General features: G+C 47.1%; 1 protein-coding gene across 6 annotated transcripts in view; it reads left to right on the top strand.

Moving 5' to 3' along the window:
• The window catches only part of LOC147884603 (propionyl-CoA carboxylase), a 120781-nt gene extending 106628 nt beyond the window's left edge, over positions 1 to 14153 (top strand). For all 6 annotated transcript variants that reach the window (XM_087397436.1, XM_087397440.1, XM_087397438.1 and 3 more), the window contains 3 exons: positions 12789 to 13027; positions 13141 to 13180; positions 13474 to 14153. In XM_087397436.1, coding sequence (XP_087253562.1) covers positions 12789 to 13027; positions 13141 to 13180; positions 13474 to 14097 — 903 coding nt within the window. In that variant the 3' untranslated portion in view covers positions 14098 to 14153. The remainder of the gene's footprint in view (positions 1 to 12788; positions 13028 to 13140; positions 13181 to 13473) is intronic.
• The last annotated feature ends 891 nt before the right edge of the window (positions 14154 to 15044 follow it).

The raw sequence follows: 15044 nt of genomic DNA, 5'->3' as shown, positions 1-15044 counted from the left end.
AGCATTTGGCATTCGGCATTCGGCACTGGAGCGGGAGAAAGGAGAGTGTGAGGAGAGATAGAGGCTAGAGCTACAAGCTCGCCAAGGAGAGAGTGTGGAGAGACTTGTGTGTGCCCACTGTCTACTATGGGGATAGACCTGTGTGTTCTTGTGACTTGCAACTTGTGACCTATAGACACCAGTCCAGTGATACGTACTTTGGCCATCTTGCTCACTTTCTCATTCTTCTTGTCTCTTCCCGATATGGGGATTGTTTACTAGTGTATGACAAGATTTTCTTCTTCTATTTATGTTGTGGAGTTCTCATGTGATTGTCATTTAGCATAGTGCACTCATACGTCGTGTCCACAACAGTATAACATACGACACTCGCACACCACTGCACGGTGCACTCTGCGCGATCCATTGCATTAGACATTGCAACACTCATGCTTCTCACGCCAGCGGCCTTTGGCCTTTGGTAACACCTTTGGAAGGATAGGAACCCCTCCCCTCAGATAGTTTATGGCGATCATGGTGGGACACTGCTGGTGCTGAGTAGCACAAGTGAAGTGGTGATCTTAGAGAGAGGTCTTGTGCCGAGTAGTTCTGAAACATTTGAAGGAGCTAGTGAGAGAACTAGGAGGTACTGAAGGAGAGTGGAGAAAAGACTTCCGGCAAACCAAACTCAGTGCAAGAAGCATTACGTGCGACGTAAGTTTGCGAAGTCCTCAACTCGAGCACATATGAGCCCATTGGAGCAGTAGCCAGAGCAAGTAACTTCATCGACACTCTCATTGACTTGGATCAACATGAATCTTGGTGGTCAGATTTGGACTCCGAAGAAGAAGAAGTGCAAAAAAAGCAGAGAACAGGTAAAAGAAGAGGGTACGAAGGACGAGGGCTCCTCAGGGACTCATCAAGGTCAAGGCAGCCCCTCTCCTCTATTTGCAACGATGTCTTCATGAACCACCTCTTCTGCCGGAGTGGTGACTCCATTTGCTCCCGCCTCGACCTTTGCTGGACAAGTTGCTACCTCATCTATTATGCATAGCTCCGGGCTCCTAGCTAATCTTTCTTCCACATCTATCTCACTTGGGGGTACTTTTGCTCTGGCCATGCCTTTACCTACCATGATGGTTTCATCTCCCTTTCCATCCGCAGCGGTGCTGCCTTTTCCACCACCTCCTTCCTTTCCTACTGCCTACTCATCCATGACTTCAACTCTGTCCCTCTTTCCCAAATGCTCTCCCACCCTCTTTAACCCCCACATCTTCTATGTTCTCACCCTTTCCCTCTGCAACACCGAGACCCTCCACGTATGCACTACCATCTGTGTATACTTTCTCTATGGCTACATCAGTAGCGACTTCCCCATTGTGGTCCTCCACAGGAGGTGTTGTCAGTGTGGTCTCCTCCTCTGGAGCACCCACACTCACTACGGCCCCATCGGGACTCCCTCCAACTCTTGCATCTGGTTCAGCCTCTCGGGTGGGGATGGCCGTTCTCAGTCCTGCAAACAGAGCTAGACTTCTCGAGCTACTCAAGGTCCACGTGAAGACTCAAAAGTTCAAAGGCCACCTCCATGAGGATGCGGAAGCTCATGTGAGGAAATTCCTCACAGCATGTAAAGCTAAAGGTGTGGAGAATGAGCATGCGTTCCTTCACATCTTCCCCTCGTCATTGGAGGATGCTGCGGATGTATGGTACAGTCAGCCCCCTGACCACTTTGAGACGTGGACAGACCTAAGGGAGGAATTCTTACATACTTTCAAGTTGAAAACATTCGAACACATGATTGTCCAAGAGTTATCCACTGATACCATGAAGCCTGGAGAAAGCATCTCTGAGATGTACACAAGGATGAGGGTCTTGGTAGCAAAGATGTCTGTGCCACCTAATGATGCTGCCATGAAGGGGTGGTTTTTGAAAGCATTACCCCCTACCATTGCTATAAGGCTGGTTGATAAACTCCCTGAACATGCAAGCTGTCAAGATGGAACGGTCATAGCTAAGTTTTGCCTCATCAACGACTATGTCCACCCAATTCCCAAGAGAGGAGGGATCATCCGCATGGCGGCAACTCAAGGAGTTAGAAGAAATCAAAGGAGGCCTAAAAGATAGAATAAAGGTGGATGGCTAGTCGTCCTTTGAGGCCCAGATTCAAAGTGGTTTTTGGTGCACAGAATGCAAGGGTTCTAACTGTGGTTACTGGGAGTGCCCCTCCAAGCGTAAGGTACCTACTTCTACCTCATTTTGTACATTTTGTGAGATCCATGGTCATGATGCCTCTGAGTGTAGGTACCTCAAAGGATTAAGGAAGCTTCTTCTAGAGTATACCTCGGGGGAACCTCTACTTGCTGCAGTCAACAGAACGGTACCCATAACTTATATACCTCCTGCTCCCCCTCTTGCACGAGCATCTGGGCCACCTCCTCCTCCTGTCATGCCACCTCCATTGCTTCCGACTCCCCCTTTGCTCCAAGCTCCTATGCCCAATTCAATTGGTGCCCCTTATTTCTATCCTCAGCCTTATTATGCACAGTACCAACCACCTATGTCAGGAGGCAGCTATGGATCCCCTTATCAACGTGGTCAAAGGGGTGGTTTCCGAGGTGGATGTGGAGGTGCGGGCAGAGGTACAAACTTTAGAAGACCCATCATGTGTTATAGATGTGGAGAGTATGGCCACTACCAAGATGATTGTACACAGCCGTTCGGGAGACCCTCTTGTACACAGTGCAACACAAACGACCACTACACCAGAGATTGTCCCAATGGAAGAGCGGAACCCGCATCCCAAGTGAATATGGTTGATGTAGTAGTGGCGGGGGAGGGCAACGGCCCCCATTTGATTGGTGCAGTGTTGGCCGCTGTGACACGGTCACAAACAAAAGGTGACAAATGTAAGGACGTAGCACCGAAGACCTCGGCACCAATCAGTTTGACAAGTGTTCCCTCACCAAGGTCATTCTCCCCCTCCAAGGTACACAGTACGCCCAGGAATAGACCACCCATGCTTGCTCCTGATAGTGACTCAGAAACAAACTTGAAGGGCACACAGCCATTAAGGTCAACCACTAACTCTGGAAGTGCCTCATCCTCGGGTGATCACTCTATGCCTTTGAGGTATCAGGAGGTGGTAAAGAGTGTCACGAGAGATTTTCAAACAAGTTCTGAAGATGAAGGTAGCACACCTCAGTTTCCGTCCCGCAAGTCCAGAACTGTAAGCTTTGCAACAGAAGTGATAACCCTCGGACAGCACAAGGAGAATGAGGCACAAGTAGGACCTTCCACTTTGCCCCCAACCGCACTCAACAAAGAAGGGGCGATGGGGAAAAGACCTAGTCTTGCCCAGGTAAAAGGGAAAGGGGTGAAGGAATAGACACCACGGGAGACAGTGACTCACAGTTCATATGTATATCCGCATCCTCGTGTAAGCTTCGACCCTCGGCCAGAGGCTAGGAGGATGAGGTCGCACAAGGCTAATACTAGTGTCCAACACTACTCCACACTCCAAAAACTGGGGTTGAAGTTGACAAGTGATGTTCACTTTCAAGTATGCATGGTTGATCAACGCAGAGTAAAACCAATGGGTGCAGTCAAAGGTGTTCACATGAAGATTGGCGGAGTAACTTTTCTCTCCAATTTTGTTGTCCTTGATACGATCGAAAATGAATAGACTTACCCTCTACTTCTTGGTAGGCCATGGTTGTGGTCCGCAAGGGCCATTCAGGATTGGTCAACTGATGAAGTTCGGTTGCCCCTGGGATCCACATCTCTCGAAATAGATATGGTCACAGGACAGGCAAGGCACATACCAATAGAACTGGGAGAGGAGGATTTTGAAGAACAAGCCGGAGCCAAAGAGGAGCATTGGGCTTGTGGGGACTGGCCCATAGGTGTTGACCAAGATATCAATGAGGAGACAACCCTGGAAGGATTCGAAAGTTTGACCTACTTGTTGGGTCGGGTTGATCAAGAAGACGAGGAAGCTGTCATTTTGGATTGGATAGGAGCCTTGGGCTCCTTAGCCGTCAACATGGTGGAACTATGCCAACAAGAAGATCTCGAAGAACACACCTACTTGCAGTATCAGAAGTCCACCCAGAACCACATGCACAGGGTCTAGCTGAATTAGTTTATGAAGGTATGCCCTTTGGACTTTGCAATAGTCCACACCTGTATAAGAGAATGGTCACGAAGGGTACTACAATGGACACCAATGAGAATAATGATGGTACTGCAGTGAACATTGATGGTCGTCCAGTGGCCGATATGGAGGACATTGGTCAAAATGATGCTGATGGTACTATAGCATACAATGATGGATCTACTGTATACGAGGCTGGTATTGCACAACCCACCAATGGTACTCTAGTGTACGATGATGGTACTACAATATACAACCATGGTCCTGTTGAGTACAATGATGGTCATACAGAAGACAGTAACACTAGTGAAGACGAAACTAATGGTGATATTGATTTAGAAGAAAGTGACATAGACATTGCTGAACTTGAGGAGAATCACCACCAATAGCTTGAGGTCTTGGAGGGACCCAAGGTGCATACAGGATACGGAGATGAGGACATGGCTGATCTCACTTTGCTTGACCTTTTTTGATCAGAAGCCGGCCATCCCTCAGTTGAAGACCTTCCTGAAACCACTTATGAGATGGAAGGCTTACCTTACCATGGCACAAGCACCAAGGCGTCGAAGGCATACAACATCTGCAACATCTACTAACTCTACATCATCTCAGCCCGTGCAGGTGCCTGAGAACCCACTAGTTACTTACCCCCCATCTTGGTTGAGAGAAGTGGAGGGGGACTTTCCCCTTGAAGATACTCCAACACACACAAGACTGAGAATGGGTGAGCTAAGTACCTCAACATCCAAATGCATTGCCCCTGTTGATGAGGCACGGAACTGGCGGTATCTCAACATTGGGACTGAGGACCAACCCCGGCATTTGAAGTTAGCCACTTGGGTCTGGGAACATGACTATCTTCTAGCTACAGTGACAGACCTTTTTAAAGAATTTGTGGATGTCTTTGCCTGGTCCTACAAGGATCTGAAGGGGGTGCTCGCTGATTTCATGGAGCATCGCATCGACTTATATCGGGATGCAGACCCTGTGATTAAAGGTCCATATTGCATGAATCCCAACTATGGCAAGGCAGTCCAAACAGATATACAAAAAATGGAGCAAGCAGGATTAATCTACCCAGTGGATTACTCTGATTGGGTTAGCAGAATTGTCATTGTACCCAAATGACAGACTGGCAAACTCAGAATATGTGTTGACTATCGGAGTTTGAATGCTGCAACACGACGTGATAGGTTCCCCCTTCCCTTCACAGATAGAGTGTTGGAGACAGTGGCAGGACATGCTTTATACTCATTCATGGATGGATATAGCAGGTACAACCAAGTCTGAGTGAAAGAACAGGATCAGCCCAAGACTACCTTTGTCACTCAATGGGGAACATACGCCTACCTTTGTCACTCAATTAGGCCTCTGCAACATTTCAACGACTTGTAACCAAACTCTTTCAGGAGAATATTGGCAAGTTTCTTGAGGTATTTCTAGATGACTTCTCTGTTTTTAATGGTAAATCGGCCTCCCATCTTGATCTGGCCATACAAAATGATCATCTACATAAGTTGAGATGGGTCTTTGATAAGTGCAGAGAAGTGCGCTTGTGTTTGAACCCTGACAAATGTTTCTTTCTCGCACTCCGAGGTGTTCTCCTTGGTCATATTGTTTCTACTAAGGGCATGACTACTGACCCCGTAAAGGTAGAGGTAATCATATCATTGCCTGTACACCCAAAGAGGTGAAGTCCTTCTTACGGCATGTAGGATATTACCGAAGGTTCATACGTTTCTATGTTGACATTGCTGTTGCATTGACAGAACTACATCATCAAGACCGATTTTTGTTTGGGCCACCCCGCAACAACTGGCCTTTGATTTTCTGAAGCATCGCCTCGTGAAGGCCCCCATCCTCAGGCACAATTGGGATGTAATTTTTCATGTCCATGTGGATGCTAGTGGGTGGGCTACGTAGGTGCTATACTGGTTCAACCTAACCAGGATAACAAGATTGATTTGCCCATCTACTTCGCCAACCAACAACTCAATGGAGCAAAACGCAATTACAGTACCACAGAAAGGGAGGGTCTCGGCATGGTTTATGCCATGACCAAGTATCGTCACTACCTCTTGGGCAACAAGTTTGTGATCATCACTGATCATCAAGCTCTTAAGTATTTATTGAATAAGCCTACTCTTGGTGGCCGGTTAAGCAGATGGATTCTTCTTTTTCAAGAATTTGAATTCGACATTGTGGTGAGGGCTGGCAGACTGCATCAACCTGCAGACCATTTGCGGTGGACTGCTTCCCACCATGGTATGCCAACATAGTACACCTCTTGTCTACATGTGGCTTTCCTCTAGGTCTGACTCCAACAGAGAAACACAAGCGGTCCTTCAAGCTGCTCCTTTTAAGTTGATTGCAGGTCAATTGTACAAGCTCGGGAAGGACCAAATCTTGAGACGGTGTGTGCTTCCCCACGAGACACAATCCATTCTTGAAGAGGCACACGTTGGCATAGGTGGAGGGCATATGGCCTCAGATGCTACTGCTCGGAAGATCATGTGTGTGGGGTTTAGGTGGCCCAAGCTCTTTCGCGACTGCCATGATCATGTGCATTTCTATATGACTAGATCATCTCTCGGTTTGGCTGTCTTGTTGAGTTGATGAGTGATAGAGGATCTCACTTCCTAAATGACACCATTGCTGCACTGGTTCACATGCTACAAATAGTTCACAAGTTTTCATCTCCTTATTACCCACGTGCCAGTGGTTTAGCTGAGAGCTTAAATTGCACAATGTGCGGGATCATGCATCGTCTTTGCCTAAGTTCTTTAGCAGATTGGGATGATATACTTCCAGCTGCTTTATTCGCCTATCGAACTGCTTACAAGGCGAGTACTGGGTATTCACCCTTCAAGCTGGTCTATGGATTGGAGGCCGTCATGCCTTATGAATTTCATCTTGACACCCACAGGGTTCTTCCAAACAAAATTTACAACTTTGAAGCCTGCACAATGGAACGCTTGTGGAATTTGGAGGCACTAGTAGAGCATCGATGTGAAGCTGTCTTCGCTTAAGAAGTGTGGCAAAAACGACATAAAGCTTAGCATGACCGAAACCTCAAAAAGAGAAATTTCAAAGTTGGTGATTTAGTACTCTTGTACTCCAGTAAGTTTCTCAAACACAAACCTAAGTTTGTAAGTGGTAAGTGGCGGAGTCTACTTGGCCACTTTGGAAGACATACTCCTACCTGCACCAGTGAATGAGTCATGCATCAAGAGGTACCATGATCGACGAGGAAACACCCTCCTAGTCCTTGTATATACACTCTTGCCTTCTCCTTCCTTGGTGACATCTTCTCCTTCCGAGTGCCACTTTCTCTCTCTACAAGGGTCCTCTCTGCACTTGGTGCCACTTTCTCTCTCTACAAGGGTCCTCTCTGCACCTGGTGCCACTTTATCTCTCTACAAGGGTCCTCTCTATACCTGGTGTCACTTTCTCTCTCATGGGTCCTCTCTGCACCTGGTGTCACTTTCTCTCTCTACATGGGTCCTCTTTACATCCCAGTGTCACTTTCTCTCTCTAAGTGAGGCCTCTCCTTTTTCACCCTGTGCCACTTTCTCTCTCTAAGTGCGACCTCCCCTTTTCATCCTGTGCCACTTTCTCTCTCTAAGTGCGGCCTCCCTCTAAGTGCGGCCTCTCTTTTTTCACTTCATGTCACTTTCTCTCTCTAAGTGAGGCCTCCTCTTTTCATCTCGTGTCACTTTCTCTCTCTAAGTGCGACCTCCTCTTTTTTCATCCCGTGTCACTTTTTCTCTCTAACTACGGCCTGCGCTTTTCATCTTGTGTCACTTTCTCCTTTCCTTTCCACCCTTTGTCCAATCCCTACCTCTCTCTTACAAAACCCTTCTCTTTCCACCCTATGTTCAACCTCTACCTCTCTCTTACAAAACCCTTCTCTTTCCACCCTATGTCTAACCTCCCACCTCTCTCTTACAAAACCCTTCCCTTTCCACCCTCTGTCCAACCCCTACCCCTCTTACAAAACCCTTCTTTTTCCACTCTATGTCCAACCTCCCATCTCTCTCTTACAAAACCCTTCCCTTTCCACCCTATCTCCAACCCCTACCTCTCTCTTACAAAACCCTTCCCTTTTCACCCTATGTCCAACCTCTACCTCTGTCTTACAAAACCCTTCTCTTTCCACCTTATGTCCAACCTCCCACCTCTCTCTTATAAACTCCTCCTGTTTCCATCCTATGTTTACCTCTATCTCTCTCTTATAAAACCCTTCCCTTTCCACCCTATGTCCAACCCCCCACTTCTCTCTTACAAACCCCTTCTCTTTCCACCCTCTGTCCACCCCCTATCTCTCTCTTACAAACTCCTTCTCTTTTCACCCTCGGTCCACCTCTACCCCTCTCTTACAGACTCCTCTTTCCACCCTCTGTCCAACCTCTACCTCTCTCTTATAAAACCCTTCTCTTTCCACCCTATGTCCAACCTCCCACCTCTCTCTTATAAAACCCTTTCCTTTCCACCCTCTATCCAACCCCTATCTCTCTCTTACAAAATCCTTCTCTTTTCACCCTATGTCCAACCTCCCACCTCTGTCTTATAAAACCCTTCCCTTTTCACCCTATGTCCAACCCCTACCTGTCTCTTACAAAACCCTTGTCTTTCCACCCTATGTCCAACCTCTACCTCTCTCTTACAAAACCCTTATCTTTCCATCCTATGTCCAACCTTCCACCTCTCTCTTACAACTTCCTTCTCTTTCCACCCTCTGTCCACCTCTCTCTCTCTCTTACAAAACCCTTCCCTTTCCACCTTATGTCCAACCCCCCACATCTCTCTTACAAACCCCTTCTCTTTCCACCCTCTGTCCACCCCCTACCTCTCTCTTACAAACCCCTTCTCTTTCCACTCTGTCCACCTCCTACCTCTCTCTTACAAACTCCTTCTCTTTCCACCCTTTGTCCACCTCTACCTCTCTCTTACAAAACCCTTCCCTTTCCAATAAAACCCTTCTCTTTCCACCCTATGCCCAACCTCTACCTCTCTCTTACAAAACCCTTCTCTTTCCACCTTATATCAAACCTTTCACCTCTCTCTTATAAACCCCTTCTCTTTCCACCCTCTTTCCACCCCCTACCTCTCTCTTACAAACTCCTCCTCTTTCCACCCTATGTCCACCCTCTACCTCGCTCTTACAAAACGCTTCCCTTTCCACCCTATGTCCAACCTCTACCTCTCTCTTACAAAACCCTTCCCTTTTCACCCTATGTCTAACCCCTACCTCTCTCTTACAAACCCCTTCTCTTTCCACCCTCTGTCCACCTCCAACCTCTCTCTTATAAACTCCTTCTCTTTCCACCCTCTGTCCATCTCTACCTCTGTCTTACAAAACCCTTCCCTTTTCACCCTATGTCAAACCTCCTACCTCTCTCTTACAAACTCATTCCCCTTTAACCCTCTGTCCACCTCTACCTCTCTTTCTCTCTCCACCCTAAGTCACTCTCTCACCTCTCTCCTACTAATACTTTCTTTCTCCACCATTTGTCACACTCCATCTCTCTCTCTTACTAAAACCTTCTCTTTCATCTTCCATCATCCTTGCCATGCACTTCCAACTAATTTTTAGCACTTCGCTAAATTTGGAGAATATGCTATTTTTTGTGGATTCGATTAAGTTTGGCGGTTTTGATTTTTGGCTCTCTCCCCTCCATCAGTTCTCTCCACCCCGTTACACATTACACTCAAAAGCTCTATTTTTAGCACCTAGCTAATTTTAGCTTTCTTGCTTTTTTATCAACTTTTCTCTTGCTTGTTGACAATCCTCCCCCCTATGTATCACCCTTTCTTCTGTCACCTCTATCCACTCCAGCCTTGCATGCCTTCTGCTAGCGCCATCTCCTCTACGACATCTCTTGCTCCAGCTCCTCTTCCATCTGCTTCCGCCATCCTTTGGCCTTCATCATCTCCTCCTTGGGCCTTTACTTCCTCTTGCTCTCTATCTTTAGCTCCTCTCCCTGCACCCTCATAGCCTCTCTACGCCACCCCCTCTCACCACCCTCTACGTAGCTCCCCCTTCTACTAGTGAGCACCCCCCTCACCAACCTCCCCTACCCCCTACGAAGCCCCCTAATCACCACCCTCTACGTACCCCTCTACACCCCCCTATCCGCCACCCTGTGCGTAGCCCTCTACGCACCCCCTCCTGCCACCTTCTACGTCCCCTCACCGGCCTCCCCCTCCCCTCTACATACCCCCCCTATGCACCTCTCCCTCTCCCTCTACCCGCCAACCCCCTCCTCCTTTAACGCACCCCCCCCCTGCTTCTCCTTCAACGCACCCCCTCTCCCACTCCTGCCTCTCCTACAATGCACCCCCCCTCCTGCTTCTGCTTTAACACACCCCCCTCCCACTCCTCCCTCTCCTGCAATGCAACCCCCCTCCCACTCCTGCCTCTCCTGCAACGCACCCCCCCTCCTGCTTCTCCTTCAACGCACCCCCCTCCCACTCCTCCTCCTACAATGCAACCCCCCCTCCCACTCTTGCCTCTCCTGCAACGCACCCCCCCTCCCTCTCCTGCAATGCAAGCCCCCTCCCACTCCTTTCTCTCGTACTCAGGCCTCGGCTTCTACCTTTGCTTCCACCTCTGCTGCTGCCACGTTGAATGTGGTTGCTCTTTTTAGGAATCACGCCTACACCATCAACGGCCAGCTAGGAGCTCTCTACAACTGTTCAGCTAAAGCTTTCCTTCGGCGTACAGCTTTTTCTTTGGCGTACAGGTTTTCTTTGTTGCTCCATTGATTTTTGAGTAAAATCGTGACTTGTGAGATTTGCTTCTCTTGAATCTTGCGAACCAACGCACCCCCCCCTGCCACTCCTACCTCTCCTGCAACGCACCCCCCCCTCCCACTCTTGAATTTGCTTCAATGCAACCCCCCTCTCTCCCTCAGATCAACGCAACCCCCTCCCTCTCCCTCTCCTACTGCTTCCCTCCTGGCTACTAATTCTTTAGGCCTTTCTGGCCATAGGCTCTTATCTTGTTGGCCTTGACATCAACACCCCCTCTTCAGTCCTTGCCTCACCAGACCTCTTATCCTATGGGCCTCGACATCAACACCCCCCCATTCAGTCCTTGCCTCTCCAAACCTCGACATCAACACCACCTCCTCGCTCTTTGCCTCTCCATAGGGAGCATCGTTCATGCCTGCCCGTGCCCCTCATCACAAGTACAAACCCAAATTACGGCTCGGGCAGCCCGTAGAACAGGATCAAGACCACCCTCTATGGCATCACCTAGCAAACGCACCACAGATGACCAGGTGTAAGGTCTACACCATAGAGCACTTCCGAACGACCTCGAGCAGGATCATTATCATATCAGATGAGGAGCTATCCCCTTTTTCGAGTTCCTCTGATTCAGATCATGGAGGCTCTGACTATCTGCCCCCCACAAGTACTATCAAGACACCATCCAAGGCATCCAGTGGGCACAGTGGGCAGGCGGTGATTTGGCCCCACAAAGTACAGCTTGCGATCTTCCACCCCCTGCTTCATCTTCCTCGATCATTTGGGTGGTTTTCAAACCTTTCCTTGATCCCACACTCAAGCTGTCCAGCATCTTGTCACCTGATGAGATAACCCACATGTCTCTCATGGAGTTTGATGCTTGGACGTCCACTGCGTTTATTCAGTCTTATGACTTTGCAACAGACACATTTGGATTCTTGAATTCCCATCATATGTTCACTTCAAACGTCTTCTATTGCACGATTGCCCATTTGGATGGTCTATCTTGTTGATGTTGTGCGCGCTCTACCCATGACTCTCTTATACAAAGCCATGACTGCCCAAATCACATTGTGTGCGATATCCAATGCTCGGAGTTGGGTGATGAGACGAGCTTGTGGTACTGGGTTGAAGGGCTTTTGAAAATTCACAAAGCAGCAATATACTCTCTATTTCCATGTCTAGCCTGCCAGTTGTTTGCATGCATGCGTGCTTAGCATACTCATTGGAATGTACTCAAGAGCAGACCCATATACATTGTCCATCAAGTGGCTATAATGTTCCAGTAGTTGCTTTGGATCCATGGGATTCCTTGCCTCTTGAAAGAGTGTGATCGTATTCGTTCCAAAACTGGGAAAGCCTTTGCAAGAAGCATCACTCAAGAGTTGGCCAGAAGTATCCCCCAATGATGGATTAGGAGTTTTTCTTGAAGGCCCTCCTAATCCTTGGCCGTGCTATTATGTAGGCTGTGGCCATCAATAGAGGATGGGGACACCTGCCCTCCCACTTCTCACCTTAGAATTGTTATCTAAACATGTCTCCTCACCTTAGAATGATAATCATGTAATCCACTCCCTATTTTCACCCCTCTCCTCTCTATCCGCAACTTACGCTTTTAGAATTTCATTTTTGTCTAATTGGGGCACATGTTAGTTGCACCTTTACATGTGATAGAAGCTGTATAAGATTTTAAATGAAAATGTAAATAAATTTCCCATGGGTATTTATGAACTCTGTATTGCCTCATTAGTAGCTCTAGCATGGGACAGTAGTATAGATCCTTACGATGTGTTTCTGTGGCTCAGCTGGCTCAATATAGTTGGATTACAGAGCCAATTTGAAATGGGACATCTTTTTAAAATTGAACACTCGTCTTAATTAGTTTGCTCAAAACTATACTCAGGTGCTGTCATGGATGGAAGAGTATTTTTCCGGCAGCAGCAGGAATATTATGTCATACCTTATTGGCCTCGATAGCTTGTACGGATGTGCTGCCACTCAGGATGCATGCAACACAACAGGGGTTTTGGAGATACGGCTGCGATTGGATGGGTTGTTCAGCTCTGAAGAACAAGCTGTACGATTCACCCAAGAGTTTGAAGCTCTTTATACAAATGGACCAGCAGGTGGTGGTGGCATAAGGTTGTTCCATTCTTCTTGTCTGTATACTGGCTGTTTCAAGCACTGTTATCTGTATTACCATATTCCAATTATACTTTATCTGAGATTGAATGTTAACAATTTACCTCATGCAGGATAGGGTGTCATAAGGAGATATATTTGGAAAAGGTACAGGTAAGGAAATAAATTTATTGTAAACAACATTTTATAAGGGACGTGGAAATCTTTTTTGCAATCTGAAGTGTTGGAAGAGGGAGCCTGTGTTTCTTCATGCGTTAGGGTCACTTTCACTAGGATTTCATCCTCTATTTGATCTTTTGCTTTTCTGCTGCTCCCTCTCATTTCTTCCTTCTGTCTTTTAACTTTGTTTTGCATCTTGTTTGTGTTCACTTAATTTTCACCACATTTTTGTGCTAATTATAATCTTATACGTTTGTAATCTAAAAATTGTGTTGGAATCCCTGTAGGTACTTCGTGAAGAATCGTTTTGGAAGATGTGCACAAAGGTGGTAGACTTTTCATCTTCCGAAGTCTTTGCAAAAGGACCTAGGAAAAAGTCCTCTAGTGAAACATCGAAGGAAGCACTCTATGGTCCTTCTTCCTTGAACGTCCTAGGGAAGGAAAAGGTCTCTCCGAGTAACGAGGTAACTCTCACATCTAAAGCTGCTTTGCCAGCCCCTGTGGGTGTCAAAGTTCCATTATACAAAATTGCTCACAGCAGGGCAGGTGACAAGGGGAATGATGTCAATTTTAGTCTCATACCACATTGTCCAGAGGATCTTTCACGGCTGAAAACCATCATTACTTCCGAATGGGTCAAGAAAATTATGAGAAACCTGCTCATCCATTTCAAGGCACATTCAAATACGAATGCAAGAAGTTTGGCTCACATTGGAGAAGTTGATTTTATGAAGGACGAGGGTTCTACAAATGATATGCATGTTGAAATCTATGAAGCTCAAGGGATACAAGCCTTGAATATTGTTGTGAGGAATGCTTTGGATGGAGGAGTTAATTGTTCTCGTCGATTAGATCGGCATGGCAAGTCTCTGTCAGATCTTATATTAAGTCAAATTGTCACTCTCCCTTAAGGGAAGTTCGGAATTTTTGTAAGGTTTTCTAAAAAACTTCTGACATTTCAACGTTTTGTGGGACATATAAAGAGTGATGGTGCCTTTGAGATGCATGATTCAAGAATTATAAGTTGTGATTTATGGTTTGTAAGCTAGGAGAATGGGCTAGCCTGAGTTAACGCTGCATGCAGAGAGCAGAAGCTCCAAAGAGGTGGTCTGATAGCACACAACAAGGGGGAGATGCCAATGAGGCTGCATAACAATGGCATGGACCTGACAGGGAGGTAGATGGGCTGGAAAGTGGTGTAGGAAGTCTAGCTCGACCTCTTCTCTCTCACCCTGGGCACATGCAGCACTTTTGGCAAGGTTCAGGCAAGGAAGGCAATCGGATGTCCAACAGAAGGCAATCGTATGCCTAGCGGATGCAAACCTACACAGGCAGGCAAGGGTCAGTAAGAGGGTATCCAATAGAAATGAACACATTGCTTCCCTGATTTCAATCTGAATATGTGCCCCTAACTCCAATAGGGTCCGACAAACCTTAGGTTATCATGTGTCCACACCTTGACGGACTCCAATCGAAACCACATAGTGCATGTCTTGCCTTAGTCTCCCACACGAGACTATCCATCAACGAAATGGGAATTCTAACTTGTTGTTTGCACTTTTGGAATACAGGCTCTCTTTCTCTCCATGAGTTGTTGGAGTGTTCTCTTGTTTCCTTGTTGTGCCTTTGTGATTGCCACTTCCTATCTTCCCCCTCCTTTCCTTTCTTTCCACTTCTTTCCCCTCTCACCTCTTATTCACCATTCCCTTCCCTCTTGTGGAATCACATTGCAATGGTCCAGAAGATGTTAGAGTGACACTAGCATTTGACAAACATATGCATTGCTACCAACCCAAATAAGAGCTCACTAGCGTATTGGGTATACCCCCACGACATGTGAGTCACCGTCAGGACTACA

This window comes from Dipteris shenzhenensis, chromosome 26 (assembly GCF_047967505.1).
Source record: "Dipteris shenzhenensis isolate YYH24624 ecotype China chromosome 26, Dip_SZ_1.0, whole genome shotgun sequence".
Classification (NCBI taxonomy): domain Eukaryota; kingdom Viridiplantae; phylum Streptophyta; class Polypodiopsida; order Gleicheniales; family Dipteridaceae; genus Dipteris; species Dipteris shenzhenensis.
Note: the sequence above shows the minus strand (reverse complement) of the source record. Positions and strands in the feature narration are given on the sequence as shown.